This window comes from Castor canadensis, chromosome 14, assembly GCF_047511655.1.
Source record: "Castor canadensis chromosome 14, mCasCan1.hap1v2, whole genome shotgun sequence".
In the NCBI taxonomy this organism is placed as follows: domain Eukaryota; kingdom Metazoa; phylum Chordata; class Mammalia; order Rodentia; family Castoridae; genus Castor; species Castor canadensis.
In genome coordinates this window covers 86,557,096-86,576,012 of record NC_133399.1, presented here as the reverse complement: position 1 = coordinate 86,576,012, position 18,917 = coordinate 86,557,096, and the positions used below count along the sequence as shown (strand labels likewise).

Below are 18,917 nucleotides of genomic sequence, written 5' to 3'. Positions count from 1 at the left end.
TATAAGTACCTACATGTACTTGGGTCTCTTTTTACTCTTTTATTCTGTCTCACTTGATACTTTTTTCATGTCCACGTCAATATCCAATATATTAATTGTTGTGATTTTTCCACTCCCTATATTTGGTAAGCCAGATTCATCCTAGAACTTACTTAAGGTAGTAGCAGCATCATTCTCTGACTCATGTCAACTTACATGGATGTTAGATGGATGCTACTGACATACAGCACACATGTTTCACCTATCTTTCAGAAGTCAGTCTAAGATCCAGGAATATTTCTTGCTCTGTTATTTGTCCTTGAAGGCTAGCACAGTGATTGGTACAAAGTATAAACTAATATTTGTTTACTAAAATAATTCATCACAAGAGTAATCAAAGATTAGCCTGAAAAAGAAATCTACACATTTCAAAATAGGAATATTATAGAAGTATAATAGATTCTTGGAGTTGAAAGTATATTTACATACTTGATGTTCACAGTATGCAAATTAGTGAAATGAGAGCTATCATTAATAAAGCTGTTCTTAAATAAGCAAGACTAAGTGATTTACAGATTGTAATCATCTCAGAACTGGAAGTTCATTACAAGTCTTGTCTAAACACCTTCACCTACAAGAAAATCACTGCATTCCAAGGAAATCCATTTACTCTTTAGAAAACTTGGCTTTTGAAAAGTTCTTTATATTGAGCCAAAGTCTATTTTCCTACAAATTGGAATCATTTGGCCTTAGTCTCTTTTTACCATTAAAAGCAAGTTTCCTTCTATGTGACAACCACCAAAATATTTTTGAATGAAATTATGTATTTGTTTATTTCTAGACATTTTTCCCAAAATTGCTGTATTATTGTACTCTTGAATGCTAGAAAAGAGAACAGAAATTATCTTTGAGTGTAATACAGTTTGACTTTTACATACTTCCAATGAAATGCCTTCCCTAGTCAAATAATGAAGCAATCAAAGTACTATGGTAAGTAAGATATTTTTAAGGGCAGTCAAGTATTAGGGAGAATGATAATGGTCATTAAAATTGTGGTACATCTTTTAGAAAATCATAGCTATCCTAATTATAACCATCATTAGCATTACTAGCAACATGATTTACATCATAAGAGTAAATAGCTATATATGGGTTATTATGTGGCAGTGGTGTTATAATTGTTTTAAAATAAAAACTAGTTTTATCCTAATCAAATCTTTAGGAAGTAGGTAGCATTAGCTTGTCTCTTTAGTAAAAGGGAATGAGAGAGACAGTTTAAGTAACTTGTGTAAGTTATAATATCCAGAGCCAATATAGAATCCTCATGGTTTAGATATTTAGTTCGGTTGTTCTTGTTTTATATTAGTATTTATTTGTAGTTTTTTAAACACTTATTTGAAGGGTACTTGACTAGCTTAATTATTATCTAATGAAATGCACAGAGGTGAGGTGGAATCTTAGTGTGATTTTAATTTGCATTTCCTTTATCGCTAGAGATGGTGAGCATTTTTTCATGTGTTTTTTGGCCATTTGAATTTCTTCTTTTGAGAAAGTTCTGTTTAGTTCACTTGCCCATTTCTTTATTGGTTCATTAGTTTTGGGGGAATTTAGTTTTTTAAGTTCCCTATATATTCTGGTTATCAGTCCTTTGTCTGATGTATAGCTGGCAAATATTTTGTCCCACTCTGTGGGTGTTCTCTTCAGTTTAGAGACCATTTCTTTTGATGAACAGAAGCTTTTTAGTTTTATGAGGTCCCATTTATCAATGCTATCTCTTAGTTGCTGTGCTGCTGGGGTTCCGTTGAGAAAGTTCTTACCTACACCACCAACAACAGGTGTTGGAGAGGATGAGGGGAAAAAAGAACCATCTTACACTGTTGGTGGGAATGTAAACTAGTACAACCACTCCAGAAAAAAATTTAGAGGCTACTTAAAAAGCTAAACATTGATCTACCATTTGATCCAGCAATACCACTCTTGGGGATATACGCAAAAGACTGTGACACAGGTTACTCCAGAGGCACCTGCAAACGCATGTTTATTGCAGCACTATTCACAATAGTCAAGTTATGGAAACAGCCAAGATGCCCCATTACTGACGAATGGATCAAGAAAATGTTTTATCTATACACAATGGAATTTTATGCAGCCATGAACTATATTACAAAGCAATAACAATAAAAACAGCATGATACTGGCACAAAAACAGACATGAAGACTAGTGGAACAGAATAGAGGACCCAGATATGAAGCCAGACAACTATAACTAACTTGTCTTTGACAAAGGAGCTAAAAATATATGATGGAGAAATAGCAGCCTCTTCAACAAAAACTGCTGGGAAAACTGGTTAGCAGTCTGCAAAAAACTGAAACTAGATCCCTGTATATCACCCTATACCAATATTAACTCAAAATGGATCAAGGATCTAAATATCAGACCACAAACTCTAAAGCTGATACAGGAAAGAGTAGGAAATACTCTGGAGTTAGTAGGTATATATGCAAGAACTTATCTCAATGGAACCCCAGAAGCACAGCAACTAAGAGATAGCATTGATAAATGGGACCTCATAAAACTAAAAAGCTTCTGTTCATCAAAAGACATGGTCTCTAAACTGAAGAGAACACCCACAGAGTGGGAGAAAATATTTGCCAACTATACATCAGACAAAAGACTGATAACCAGAATATACAGGGAACTTAAAAAACTAAATTCTCCCAAAACAAATGAACCAATGAAGAAATGGGCACGTGAACTAAACAGAACTTTCTCAAAAGAAGAAATTCAAATGGCCAAAAAACACATGAAAAAATGCTCACCATCTCTAGCGATAAAGGAAATGCAAATTAAAACCACACTAAGATTCCACCTCACCCCTGTTAGAATAGCCAACATCAGCAACACCACCAACAACAGGTGTTGGCGAGGATGCGGGGAAAAAGGAACCCTCTTACACTGTTGGTGGGAATGTAGACTAGTACAACCACTCTGGAAAAAAATTTGGAAGCTACTTAAAAAGCTGGACATCGATCTACCATTTGATCCAGCAATACCACTCTTGGGGATATACCCAAAAGACTGTTACTCCAGAGGCACCTGCACATCCATGTTTATTGCAGCACTATTCACAATAGCCAAGTTATGGAAACAGCTAAGATGCCCCACCACTGACGAATGGATTAAGAAAATGTGGTATCTATACACAATGGAATTGTATGCAACCACGAAGAAGAACGAAATGTTATCATTCGCTGGTAAATGGATGGAATTGGAGAACATCATTCTGAGTGAGGTTAGCCTGGCTCAAAAGACCAAAAATCGTATGTTCTCCCTCATATGTGGACATTAGATCAAGGGCAAACACAACAAGGGGATTGGACTATGAGCACATGATAAAAGCAAGAGCACACAAGGGAAGGGTGAGGATAGGTAAGACGTCTAAAAAACTAGCTAGCATTTGTTGCCCTTAACGCAGAGAAACTAAAGCAGATACCTTAAAGCAACAGAGGCCAATAGGAAAAGGGGAACAGGTACTAGAGAAAAGTTTATATCAAAAAGAATTAACCTAGAAGGTAACACCCACGCACAGGAAATCAATGTGAGTCAATGCCCTGTATAGCTATCCTTATCTCAACCAGCAAAAACCCTTGTTCCTTCCTATTATTGCTTATACTCTCTCTACAACAAAATTAAAAATAAGGGCAAAATAGTTTCTGCTGTGTATTGGGGGGGGGAGAGGGAGGGGGCGGAGTGGGTGGCAAGGGAAGGGGTGGGGGCAGGGGGGATAAATGAACCAAGCCTTGTATGCACATATGAATAATAAAAGAAAAAAAAAAGAAATTGTCTCTAAACTGAAGAGAACATCCACAGAGTGGGAGAAAATATTTGCCAGCTACACATCAGACAAAGGACTGATAACCAGAACATATAGGGAACTTAAAAAACTAAAATCTCCTAAAACTAATGAACCAATAAAGAAATGGGCAAGTGAACTAAACAGAACTTTCTCAAAAGAAGAAATTCAAATGGCCAAAAAACACATGAAAAATGCTCACCATCTCTAGCGATAAAGGAAATGCAAATTAAAAACCACACTAAGATTCCACCTCACCCCTGTTAGAATAGCCATCATTAGCAACACCACCAACAACAGGTGTTGGTGAGGATGTGGGGAAAAAGGAACCCTCTTACACTGTTGGTGGGAATGTAAACTAGTACAACCACTCTGGAAAAAAATTTGGAGGCTACTCAAAAAGCTAAACATTAATCTACCATTTGATCCAGCAATACCACTCTTGGGGATATACCCAAAAGACTGTGACACAGGTTACTCCAGAGGCACCTGCACACCCATGTTTATTGCGGCACTATTCACAATAGCCAAGTTATGGAAACAGCCAAGATGCCCCACCACTGACGAATGGATTAAGAAAATGTGGTATCTATGCACAATGGAATTTTATGCAACCACGAAGAAGAACGAAATGGTATCATTCGCTGGTAAATGGATGGAATTGGAGAACATCATTCTGAGTGAGGTTAGCCTGGCCCAAAAGACCAAAAATCGTATGTTCTCCCTCATATGTGGACATTAGATCAAGGGCAAACACAACAAGGGGATTGGACTATGAGCACATGATAAAAGCAAGAGCACACAAGGGAGGGGTGAGGATAGGTAAGACACCTAGAAAAATTAGCTAGCATTTGTTGCCCTTAATGCAGAGAAACTAAAGCAGTTACCTTAAAAGCAACTGAGGCCAATAGGAAAAGGGGACCAGGAACTAGAGAAAAGTTTATATCAAAAAGAATTAACCTAGAAGGTAACACACACACACACACAGGAAATTAATGTGCGTCAACTCCCTGCATAGCTATCCTTATCTCAACTAGTAAAAACCCTTGTTCCTTCCTATTATTGCTTATACTCTCTCTACAACAAAATTAGAAATAAGGGCAAAATAGTTTCTGCTGGGTATTGAGGGGGTGGGGCGGAGCGGGAGGGGGTGGAGTGGGTGGTAAGGGAGAGAGTGGCGGTAGTGGGGAGAAATGACCCAAGCATTGTATGCACATATGAATAATAAAACAATAAAAAAAAGGAGAAAAAAAAAGAAATGCACATTGTTTCATTATTATTTCAGAAGTCTGGAATTCAACATAGTTTTCTAATATAAATTCCTGCTGTAATTTAAATTATGTTTGACTGTCCAAGAATAATTGACAGTCTAACATCAAAATTAATTTGTCTGATTACTATTATATGTCACAATAATATCATAACATTGTTAAAAACAGAAGATTGCAACATTCTGGCTTAGTCATCAATATTCTAGATCAGTGCAGATAGTCTGCACACAGCTGTGGTTTCTGTGAGTCTATGAAGCCTGTTTTGTCTTGCCATGAATTCACAGCTATTTTTACTTGTCACTCTCACCTATTAAGCTACTGGTAACTCATATTTTATTAACTTCCAACAAATAAACATGATTTACAAGCAAACTTAAAATTTATACGTACATGAAGTTAATTTGAGAGAAAAACCAACTAATCTACTTTATCTGATCTACTGCTTTCTCTGTTTTGAAATATTAAAGAATTAATTAACTATTGAACTCAGTTTTAGATGCTTGACCTGAAATCACAATTAAAACATATTGAGAATAAAAAGTATATAGCCTGGAAATCAATGATATCAAATTCTGAGCACACATTGTACTTTTTCAAAGTTCAAAAACAAACCCTATTGAATAGATAACAGGATGTAATATTTATGACAAAGACTGACCTTTACCCAGACCTCAGAAGGATTATTCAGAAGGCCAAGTCACTTAGCAAAATTAATTGTTTGGATCACTTTTTAATATCCAGTTTCCTAAGCAGTCTCCATATTTCATGGTCCTATGTAAATCTGCTTTCAGTAGTAAACTACCTGTCCTTTTTCTTGTTCAGTTTGCTGAGTAACACTAGGGAACAGAGTCATAACACCTTGCCAAAATCTCTCAGATGAGAAAGTTTGAATCACAAATTAGAAAATTTTCCTCCTTACCACACAGCATAAAGTGGTAGAATAGTGAGCTATTTCCAACATTAAGTGAGCCTGAGTGGCTACTAAACTCACACAAATTGTGGATGATGTGGGAATATTCCTAACAGGAGCAGTGGATTAAGTTATTCACTTATTATCACAAGTTTGAAGCCAACAAATGACCTGGATTGAGGAAATAGACTGATAGCTCAAGGGATAAAAAGTTTCTAAGAAACCAACTACAGAAGCAGAGGGAAACTAAAGTTCTATCAAGAAATCTTAAAATCGTTGAGAAGTCCATTCTTTCCTTTCTGTTTGTGAAGGTCTAAGACAAAATGATTTAATGGGTAATATCAGCTGGGACTATTGGACCTAGATTTCAGATCACCTCTCATTGGTGAAGCTCATGGCATTTAAAATAACATTTGTAAAATATATATCACATAAGAATGGGAACTTAATTGCAAGCTTTTTTCGGATAAGTACATTTTGCATGCTAGGAGAGATGGTTAGTGAGACAGAATAGTCATAATTCAATTTGTTTATCTTTCATATATTTCCCTTTAGGGTTGGTGATATTGACCATGACAGGGTACTTGTGGGTATTTATTTATTTGTTTATTTTTTAAGGGTAGAAAGTTCTTAACATTTTTTTTCTTTCTTTTATTTTGTCACTTTTACATTTATTTACATGTGTATACACTTTTGGGGGGCCACCTCCCCACTCCCACCCCCACTCCCGCTTCTGGGCAGAATCTGATCCATCTCTCATTTTTCAATTTTGTTGATGAGAAAACAGAGGAGATAATAAGAAAGACATAGTGTTTTTGCTAGTTTAAGATAAAGATAGCTATACAGAGAAATTCCTAGCATTGCTTCCATTCCAAGCACTTGGTTAGTGCACTTTACTACTTCCTAGGCCCCTTCCCATAGTGACCTCTGGCAGTTTAAGATTACTATGTTCACTCCTACTTATAGGTATTTAAAAGGAGGGAAAAAATGAAGAGAGGAAAGGAAGAATGGGGGAGACACAAAGGGGAGAGAAAGAGTTCGAGATTTTGTGATAAGAAGGGAGATGACTGAGATAAAGAAGGGAGTAACTAAGGAGTAACTTCCACAGGTTGAAGTCTTAGGTCTTGAGCAATTGTTTTTATCTTTTAGTTCATACATACAATAAACAGATATAAGATCTGTTCAACTTTGATGCTTGAATGAAGCATCAAAAGGAAGAGAGAATAAGTAAAACCTTCCTTAAATTACTAAAATTGACCAAATAATTTCTCTACAATTATTCTCTTACGTGTTCTTTCTCAAACATATTTCCAAACAAGACATATTACCAACAAGCACATACTTCTGTCTCTGTGCCTGGTATTTCCTTATTTTACATCCTCTGCTTTCCCTTCACCTTTTTTACTCCTCTGATTTCCCTGTGCAGTCCTGTACAGAGTTTAACCTTTATGTAAAATTTGAACTCATCAAGTGTCACTAATTATTTCCGATCAGGATAATATTCTTCATACTTCACAAAATGCCTTATTGAGTTCACATTTAAGTTTTCATATAACTAGCCAAAGGTAAAAGTACTGAATAAAGCCTATGGTCTCTAACCTCTGATCTAAGCTCTCACTCAGTACCTTCAGAGTTTTAGTAGAGCTTTGTGATATATTAAAGTTTTTGGCAGTTTGTCACTGATAGATATATAAAAGAATGCTTTATTAGGCTATGATTCCTTACAAACTTCACATTCTATATCTAAATTTAGAGATTTGGATATAGCCTAAATTTGGACAATCTGTAGATTTTTTAAGGACATCTGTGGTAGCTTAAAATAAAGAACAGTGAGAACATATTTTGTCCAGGGTAGGCTGAGATACAACTAAAAAGAAAATGTCACTTTTCTCACATTAAAATATAGCCATGTAATCATTTTTGTAAAATTCTTTTTGTGCTAACAATAATCCATTGAATTTTCAAACAGTTTAATTAGATCCTAAATGATGAATATCAATTATAAACTCATACTGATTCATGCTATTTGAATCTAAGGCAGTGACAGTTAATTGAATTTTGTTTTTATGTCTATGTTCACATTTAATTTGATGAAAACTGGCAAATGGCCTACATTAAGCTTAAAAAAATTTAATGGATAATGCTAATTTTCAGAATGATTTGTAAAATAATTTTATAATTTAAAATATACAACTTTTAACTTGATAGTAATTATTCATAATTCTTTGTCAGTGACATTGGTGAAACTTTACCTGATACTTTCAACGTTATGGACTATAGTTTTATAATAATTTCACTTCTTGACTAATCAATCACCCTCTTCACTGTGAAACAGAGGGAGTCAGTTTTGCTAGTCTCACAAGATTTTTTTCATTACATTACATTTTCACTCATTAGTATTTCTCAATGCTTTAAATCCCAACAAATTATGGATAAACATAAATTTCTAACTTTCTCTTCCCTAAAATTTCTTCAGTGCTTTCTGCAGGAAAACATGCCTTTCACCCATAAAAGTAGATTATTCTTGCTCTTTTACTTGGTAGAAATGTGCAACTCTATTCTTTGTCACTTTCATGAATAATTATTAATTTTAATGAGCAAAATAATGAACACAATTTATAAAAAAATACTTTGTTCAAGACAAGCTTCCTAGTGCTGATGGGCTGTAATGAAATTTAGCAATATTAAATATTTTTGATATTGTAATTTTTTAACTAGAAAGTTTTCCAGGTTGACCAGTCTTGTCTTAGATTAGAATTTTAGGTTTTACTCACACCAAGACAATAGGAGCAGTCTTGCATACATCAGAATTCTGGGTCAACTTTTTTATATGAAAGATACAAGTAAAAAGCAAAGCTATCCTAACCATTCAGAAAACCACTAGAATTTATAATTCTAAAATTATCTGATTTCAGGAAAAGTGAGTATACAGTAAGAATTCTAAATTTATTTAGAGTAACAAAATAAAGAACATTAAAAACATAACAAAAAATATAAAGCACCATGAAATAGATACAAGAAGGTTCAACAATTACAAAGTTAATGGATGCTTCTTAGGGAAAATTATCATTGGGATTACAAAAAAAAATAAGTTATTTTCTTATTTCTGAAAAAAATCACTGAATAGATTATCTAAAGCAACAACTTATTTGAAATTAAATTCCTCTATAATTCAATCCTAAACTCTTGTTCTCTACAATATTAGGAAACAGATATTAAAATTTGATGATATTCACATCCAGACTGTTGAAGTTATCTTTCTAAATAATATCATTTCAACATCATCATAGTTTAGCAATCCCAAATAGCTTCTCAGTATTTTCTTATGATTATACTTTTGCAAATGTTCTACTTAATGGTAATCAAATTTTAGATAAAACTGGACAATCAAAGCATAGATTAGTTTGACCTCTGATTCTCAACTAAGTGTACTGATTGAAAGAGAATGTTTTCAGACATATCACCACTTCACGAAACCCTAGACACCTATTTATTCAAAACACAGAAATGTAAACAACCTACACATCTTTTACAAAAGATGCAATACTAGACTGACTTACATGGTAAAAACATCCAGTGTATCACCAGCAGTTCTTGCCATCTCAAAGTAGGTTTGTAGAATGTTGACAGTTCCAGAAAGTGCTTCATGACCACAGCCACAGAACAGGGCAACACCCGCATAGAGCAGGATGGTGGCAATCAGAGAGGCATAGGGAATACCTCCCAGGCATTTAATGCAGCATTCAAAACAGCCTGTGGAAGATCAACAGGAAAAAAAGTGAAAATTTCATATTGTTTGTTCATCTAAATTGGAAATATTTTTTTCAACTTCAGCACTATGGAAATAATATTTGCATTGGTAGATAACATCAGGTCAACTACATAAATCAAGTCCTAGGGTGCCCTGGAAGGTGTAACAACCAAGTCCCGTATTATAACCTATCCTCCAGAGACAGGAGAACGTTAATTATGGCTAATATTTCCTCTTTTTCCCCAAATCCACAGAATCCCTTCTTTCTAAGACTTCCCATGAAAATCTTACCACACATGCATGTACATCCTCTGTCTTGAATATAGAGCTCTCAAATTTCACCAAGCTTACTTATGTTTTTATTTCAATGAAATCAATTCTTTTGAATTCCTTGTGGCTGTATGTTTAAAGCTGTGATGATTTAAAACCTTTTAATGCCTTATGAACTTCACTACTGAATTTTGAACAACAAACTTAAAAACTGGAGAAGAATGTGTGTTCTCTCTGTAGTGACTCACAATGCAAACTCTCGTTATTGCTATGGTTCATAATAAAAATAAATGAGAAAGATATTGATAGTAGAAAACAGACAGCAAGCAGGGCAGAAGCCTGATCTTATCCCTGTGTGTTTTTTAACAGATGTATTCTTTTGAACTTATCACCTGTAAAAGGGTGAAGATAAGAGAATTAAACTCATAATGATTCTTCTGAGGACTAAATGAGCTAACGTATAAAATAGTGCCCAACATAGAATAACTCCTTGATAAATGTTAGTGAAGACTGCTAGACATAATCTTAAGTATTTTGATATTAACCAGTATTGTACTATGACGTGGTTGTCAAAAATTCTTTGACCATAGTAGTCATTTTTTGAAGTTTCATCAGTTAATTATCTATTGAAAGACAGCTTTTAGCATGTAGCCTGAGACATCAGAAAACTGTAGCTTTTAATGTTCAAGATAAGTGTCAAAATTTTCTAGGTGACATCTAGACAAGAGAATTGACAGGCCAAACATGTCTCCAAAGATGACCCCAGTTTTGTATATACTCTTTCTTGTTTCTCCCTTCCCCAACACATATCCTTACTCCAAAGCTTTCCTCCAACTTTTGCCTCTTTTGGAAATTTTTTGATCAAATTCCATTTGGAGTCTGAGCCCCTCATTATGTAACTAATGACTTTTCCTTTTTTCTTCAGAAATGAATTACAAATGAAATTAAGAGTGGATTGTGTAGTCATAGTAAGATCTGTATGTACTTTACCTAGAAGGTTTACATGTTTAAATATCCCTAACTCAAAATACTTGGGACTCAAAGTGCTTTGGATTTAATATTTTGGGGAGAATTTTGGAATATTTCCACATGCAAAGATATTTCTTAAGAATGGAACTGGACTTAAACATATAATTTATTTATGTTTCACATGCGTTGAATGTAGCTAGCCTATATTATAAAGTATTTTTAATATGCCTGCATTCTAACTGTTACCCATAACATAAGATAAGAGATGAGATTTTCCATTTGCAACATCATATTATATTAGGGCTCAAAATTTTCAGAGTTCAAAGTATTTCAGATTTGGAATTTCAGACTTTTATTTACAGATCCTTAACCTATATGTATAAAGCAACATATGAGGGAAGAGATAATGGCAAAACTCCTATATGAAGTGATTTTATGTTCAGAGATTAAGCTAGAATGCTACTTTGATATTCCTCATTAAACCAGCTTCTTGGGAATTAACACCAATCTCATTTGCCCCAGTCAAAGTTATAAAAAGGAGTCTGAACACCTCCCCAACTTCAAAGTTGTTGCTTGTACAAGCAAAGTTACATCCTGCACATTCCTTCCTGAGACACACACACACACACACACACACACACATACACACACAATGTGAGGAAGTAGAAAAGGTTAGAACAGCTTGAAACTTCATATAGTAGGAAAGAATGTCACCAGCAGATGGTTGAGACCAGTACGTGTAGTATATGAATGTCATGAACACAGTTCTGAGTAGAGATTAACAGGGTGACAGAAAATCTTTGGACTATTCTCTTTCAATGTTCTAAAATTTCTGTCTCAGTAATTACTTAAAAATAAAGAGAGAAAAGGAAGCAAAATCAGTACTAAACCAAAGAACTCCCTCAAATTTGGTAAGTGCACCAAATAACCCCTTAATTTCAAATTCCATTCTTCTATGATTTACCTCCTTTGCTATTCTCAAAACATCTGATATGATTGTGAGAGATTTCTATGCAGACAACTGGAGATTTTAAGAGCAGATGAACAATGTTTAACAAAACCTCAGATCAGAAGAAGTCCAATTATCATAAAAGAGTGTAAACACCAAATGCATAGGTAGAAATAATCTTTGCTGTATCTTAGAGCCTAAAGTTTACAACTGAGTAATGAAATCTGAATCAGAATAGCTCAGGAGTAGATATAAGGCTAAACATGTGAATGGTTATCCAAACTGCCACTGCAGACTTCTGGTTAATTTGACTCCTAATTTAGAGCCAGTTTGTACTTATTTCATGTGTTTTTTTTTTCCCCCATTGCAATATTGGTCTCTATGCTGGGCTCCATATCTACATGGGGGATAATGAAGTCACGGCAATAGAATATTAGTCACAAGTTTGACTGAATAGTAACTCTCAAATTTACAACAGTATGAGATAAATTCCAATATTGGAGTAAACTAAAATTGACAACTCTGAGTTAATATGCATTTCCAAATAAGCATAAGGTCTCCGGATGAAATGTAAATATTTCTTTTACTCCCTATTTAAACCGTGCCATTTAAATTCTTCAAATTCTTCTAAGAGGCTATTATTGGGACATCAAACTAGAAAATTTCAATTCAAGACTTGATCCTCTGCAAAACTTTTATTCAAAAAAAAATCTTTATCTCATCAGGCACATATTGCACTGGTAATAGACTTCATCTTAATCAACCCCATTTTTCCTATGAGCCTGAGTTGAGTTGCCTATTAGATTTAAAAGAAGACTCTGAACTCCCATATGGAGACACAGCACATCATTTCAGTATTCTCTCCAGCTGCCAGAATCCCACATAGTTGCTGGCAGGGGAGCTTCTTTCCACCCACACTGAGAAACAGCCTTGGCAGAGCAGCAGAATCACCATAGCAACCATGCCCTTGGGCCAGGAAGCACTCCCAACAATCACTCTTTAAGGTCCAGATTCTGCTGTATCCCATCATCATGTTTTTACTGAAGGGAAAGTGAAAAAACACTCTTACTAAATGAACATTAATGGAGTTCAAGGAACGCAGTGCTAGCATTGGAGAAAATACCTCTCTTGAGAAGATCTCTAAAAAAGCAATGAAGATCATTTTGTGTGGGAAAATGTTTCAATACTAAATACTATGAGAATAGTCTTTAATTCTCAAATAAAGCTGAGGTTCAAATATTGATGCAGAATTTGTACACTACATACACAAAGAAGCAATTCTTATATCCAATTTCTGGTTATATGTCTTAAGTGAAATAACACTTTGCTTTCAGCTTTAAGAACAAATATTTAACCAATTGTGAGACATTTCCTTTCACTATACTCTGAAATGTTAACATTTGCCCAATATTTAGTGAATTGACTTGTAGTAATATGAAAATTTCAAGTAAAATAGAAGCAAGTAAAATATGCTACATTTTAAAAGATATATGATTACCTTTGTTTAAGATAATTAAGTTGCCTCTACCCAAATATTGTAAAGCAAACACAAACCTTTGCCTTTGATCAACTCTCAAATCCTATCAAAATAAAAACAGTGAAAAGAACCTAAATCTAGACCAAAAAAAAAAATAGAAGACCACTCAGAGACCAACACAGTTGTGGATTCTAGAAAATAAATTGAAAAGTGAGATTGACAAGTGCAATTGACAAGAGACTAACAATTTTTATTTATAAATTTTTTCTGGTACTACTTATAATGGAGTTGATTGTTTCTCTATTGATGAATGTCACCTTTTCATTATCAAATTTCCAGAGAGGTATGTGTCTGTGGACCATCTATTGTGTTCCATTAGTTTATTAATCTACCCATGTGCCAATACCACCTTCCATTATATCATATCATATAATATTTTGATTTAAGATAGAGGAAAACTCCTAACCTTTTCATTTTCCTCATTTATGTCATGGCTATTCATTGTTCACTTTCTTCACCACATAAACCTTAGAAACAATTTGTCCAATTGCAAAGTTAACTCACTGGGATTCTGATTGGGATTTTTTTATTCTGATTTAAAGTTTTTTATTATTGTTGTGATGGGGATACATTGTGACATTTACAAAAGTTCTTATAAATTTTTTTTGATTCAGTTAATTATTTCAAGTTTGTGAATTACTTTGTACTTGTGCTGATAATCATCCTATCTGTGAAAATTTTGATCTTACATTTATTTCAATATTTGTACCTTTTTATTTACCATCTTTTTATCCTATTCTTAGGCAAAATACAGTGAGAAGTAACAAGAAAGGGTATCTTATCATTTTCCTGATTATAAAGAAAACATTTACCATGTTTTGCCATTAACTTGATGCTGCTTTATTGCTTGGTGCCAGTTGTGGTGGCCTACACTTTTAATTATAGCACTTGAGAGGCAGAAGCAGGAAGGTTGTGAGTTTAGAGACAGGCTACATAGCAAGACCCTATCTCACCTCCCCCCCCACATTGACTCAAAAAGTTCCTTTTGTCATGAATTCTATTAACATGTTTTATATCATCTGGTGAAATAATTCATAGTGGTACAATTTTATTCTTCATATCTGTCATTTCAATAAAAATTTCCAAGTCAAACTTGCATTCCTGAAAAAACAAGTCATGTTGTATTTTTAATATATTACTGATTTGTCATGTTAACATTTTATCCAACATTTGTCATTTATTAATTAACTCACCATATAACTATTGAGGCATAAGTGTCAGTCACTATGCTCTTTGCTGGAGCTGTTGTAAAGGTGGGAGACAGATAATAAGATGCTAAAATAAATTGTGTGAGATAATGAAAAGTGCCAAGATGAGAGCAAAAACAGAAAAAGTATGGGAAGTATTAGAATAATGGTTTAAGTTTTTGATAGAGAGGCCATGGAAGTAGTAACTGAAATGACATTTGTGAAAATTTATGAAGGAGGTAAAGGAGCCATCCCAAGCTTATTAAATAAGAAACTGATAGCAAAAGTATAGATTTTGATAGAAAGCTAAAAGACAAAAAAAGAAAACTTATAATGGAGTAGAACAAAAAGACAAAGATTGAAATAGGAGAAAAACAACTTAGAAGATGAGAAAGGCTAACATCTACAACCAAATTTAACAAGGTTTAACAATAAAAGAGTGAAAATGGAGATTAACAAAGCTTCAAATAGTTGATATAAAACACTTTCCTAGCACTGAAAAACATGAATCTCCAGTCAAAAAGAATCAAGTCTCCAAATCAACAGAATTCACTAAATTTCCCTTTTGGGAAGAGTCCCTCCCTGGAATACTGGAGCATACTGCTGCTGCCGTACAGCCATGCCCATACCAAAGATAGCCAGAGGTGTGGTGTGGAGTGCATTGCCTCAATAACCACATAAATTAAGACAGGAAGACTCCAACAATCAATTGGAGTCATGAACAATAGGTATCTTAGACAAAGTCATTTTAAGAAAGGAAAATGCAATGTTATCAGATAAAATTAAATCAATTTTTTTTTCAGAGAACTATTTCTGAAAATTTGTTAACAATACCAATTTAGCCTTTGGTTCTTTAAGTGTTTATGAAATTTTTCTTGGGCTGAAAAGCAACCCTACTTTTTCATATCCTGTTACACAGTGAAAGATGTCCCTTGGATAGGAATAAAAGAATAATTTAGAAGAAGACCTGATTGTGCTAAGTTTGTTTTGCATACTCATTTCTTTTTATTATTTCTGACCTAACAGTCAGGTATAGAAACTTTTTGGAGCACTTACACTGTGTATGCAGAAGTGATTAAAAAAATATATATATGGTCACTACCTGACTCAGGCCTACATAATGAGAAATAAAATCCAAAATTCTAGTACCTTTTCAGAAACTTTTCCAAAACCATCCTAAAAAAACTTCTATTATTGTTTTGAAATAGAAAATTCAAAAAGAGAAAATAGGATATCAGAAATAGGAATCAGTAGATTGGGGCTTAAAAGTATCCAAATAATAGAAGATAACTAGCCCTTTGAAATAAAGTATAGTATACAAGGAAGATGAGCAATAATAGTTCAAAATTAGACTTATGAAGAACGATGTGCACAGAATAGTACTTAGGAAACATTTTCTAATTGCTACCCCTTTGATTAATGACATTGTAATCCATATTTGAAAGTATTCTATAATATAGTTCAAATAACTAAAAACATAATGACATTAAATTTTATTAATATTTTCTTTAAATATTCCCTGGCCTAAACAAAATACAGAGTTAAAGTAAGCATTTGAATAATACAACACAATATATCATCACAAATTTAAGTGATAGGTTTTTATCTTGAGTATTTTACTCACTGTAAAAATACTGTGCTTAAAAAAAGTTTCTAATTTTAAAAATAACATCTTTAGAAATAACATCTTTAGAAAGAAAAAGTTCTGCAGACCTTGGAGGTATTTTTTTACATCCTCTTATAATTCTGTGACTACATATCAAAATCACTAGGATTTATGTCAAAATTAGAGTCCAGTATCCCTTCTCTTGAGACTCCATCTGCTTTTTACCAAAAGCTTCAGCTGATTCTGATGTATCATCCTAGCAGCCTATGGAAACTATACAATATAAAAAAATTATATTTTGTGCCTAAGATGCTTTAAAACTTGCTTATAAACTAGGATATACTTGCAATACAGAGATTAAGAAGGCATTACTCTAAGAAATTTGAACACTATTACATGAAATATAAAGTTTGTAACTAATGATACCACTAGGAATTTTCTGAACACTTCCCATGCCACAGAAAAGCTGCCAAAGTCCATAATGCATTGACTGCTGTGATATCCACAACTCCCTGCGAACAACCTGTAATCACATACAACTTCTTACATGAGAAAAGGTATAAAAATATGTGAAAACCTATTTATTGTGAATTTTTAAGAAAAATGATATTTATCTTTAACCTTTGTTTACTTAGAAGTGCTTTTTATCATAAATATTTAAGATATCGATAATTTTTTTAGAATTTTATCACTAATTACAGAATATTGTCTACTGGTCAACATGACTTAGCAAGAATGTTTTGATTAATTAAACTTGCTTCCCTAAGGCAGAGAAGTTAATTGCTTCAATAATGATTAGAACCATACTCTTCTCACTGTGATTAATAAGCCCCTAGGGGGAGGGAACAATTGAGTAGAGACATGTCTGTAAGGTATAAAAGCGAGCTTTGGGAGGAAAAAATGTGGAGCATCATATCTGATCTGACTTCCAAACAGATGGATGGTTTTTGTAGACTACAAGCTGGTACCTGGAAGTCCAGTTAAAATCCTTGTCTTCCTCTGTACTAAATGTACCATGGAAATAAGTCCCCTAGATATCTGCTTGCTCAAAATATCACTTGTTAATTCATCTGTTCATTCACGTATTTGTATGTTTGTTTGTTGAGTTACCCACTGCTGCCTGACAAGATATCCTAAAAAAGTATTAGCTTAAGATAACAATTTATTATAATTTCTCACATTCTTATGGGTTTACTGACTCAACTGGCAAGTTTTCTTTTCAACATGCTATTGAAGCCAGAAGGTGAATTGGCCTGAATCCGTCTGAATGTCTGAGATTAAACTGATGTCTAAGACAGTGTCATCACTGCTCATATGACACCTCAGCTAGCAAGTCGGGAACATCTGAAGTCTTCCAGCTAATATCTCACTTTGTGTGGTCTTTCCAAGTAGCTTCTTTGAGCAAGCTCACAGTCTGGTGAGACATAGCAGATAACCCAGGGAGAGAAAACAACAGCTGCCAATCTTCTCAAATGCTTAAACCTGGAAATGGCATGGTATAATTCTGCCACATTGTGCTGTCAAAGGAGACACAGGGCTAGATGTGGTGGTTCATGCTACAATACTCGGGAGATAGAGGCAGGAAAATTGCGAGTTTAGGCCATTCTGGGCTATGTAGAGAGTTGCAGTCTAGCTTGAGCCACATATTGACACCCTGTCTCAAATGAATAAGCAGCAAGAAGACACAAAAAACCTCAAATACAATTGAAGGATTTGAAGCCAGTCTTAAAAATAAAGATATAAATGTAAAACCTAGAATTAAAGTGAATTAAAGAAAAATTAGAAAAGCATAAATTATTTAAAGAAAGTTTGTTTCTCTAACTTTGTGGAAATTTGCTGTAACATTAGCAGATTTAATCATTTTACTCAAATATAATGATAGGCTTTAAATGTAATTTGGTATTTTTGAGCTTACATATTTATTCAAAATTTAAAATATCATTTTTTCAAGGTAGAATATAATTAAAATTTTCTATTCCATAGCAAATTACAATATGTAATATTGAGAATTACAATACACCAAAATTTAGAATAAAGCAAAATTTAAAGCCATATTTTCTTTTTTATTGTTTATTCATTTATTCATATGTGTATACATTGTTTGGGCCATCTCTTCCCCCACCCCTCTCGCTTCCAAGCAGAACCTGTTCTGCCCTCTTTTCCAATTTTGTTTAAGAGAAGACATAAGTGATAATAAGAAAGACATAGCATTTTTGCTAGTTTGAGATAAAGATAGCTATACAGAGAGATTCCCAGCATTAAAGCCATATTTTCAAATATTTCTTACATTGAAATGTTACATGAAAGTGTGTATGGAATAGAGAACAAAAATTGTCTCCTGATAATCATATTATGTTGTTTTACCATAGACATCAGAATATTCAAAATGGATATGTAACAATGAGTTGGTCACAAACTGAAACAAACTGCCAAGACCCATTAAGAAAAAAATTCTCTTCTATATTTCTGGGAGCGTCTGAAAATTGTTTAATGCACATTTGGAATCAGAGAAGCAAAATGGCAGCATTTCAAGAAATATCACTAAGACAGTCACTGCCTTTTCTCAGGCATCAGAGACTCTAAAAAGCTAAAATGTACCTTTAAATCAACAGAATAATATTTTCATTCTCCCTC

The 18,917-nt window shown here is 33.8% G+C and overlaps 1 protein-coding gene across 3 annotated transcripts in view; it reads right to left on the bottom strand.

The window, feature by feature from the left end:
* Gpm6a (glycoprotein M6A) overlaps positions 1 to 18,917 on the bottom strand; it is a 304,616-nt gene that overhangs the window by 34,854 nt on the left and 250,845 nt on the right. For all 3 annotated transcript variants that reach the window (XM_074054947.1, XM_020187206.2, XM_074054946.1), the window contains exon 2: positions 9,575 to 9,767. In XM_074054947.1, coding sequence (XP_073911048.1) covers positions 9,575 to 9,767 — 193 coding nt within the window. The remainder of the gene's footprint in view (positions 1 to 9,574; positions 9,768 to 18,917) is intronic.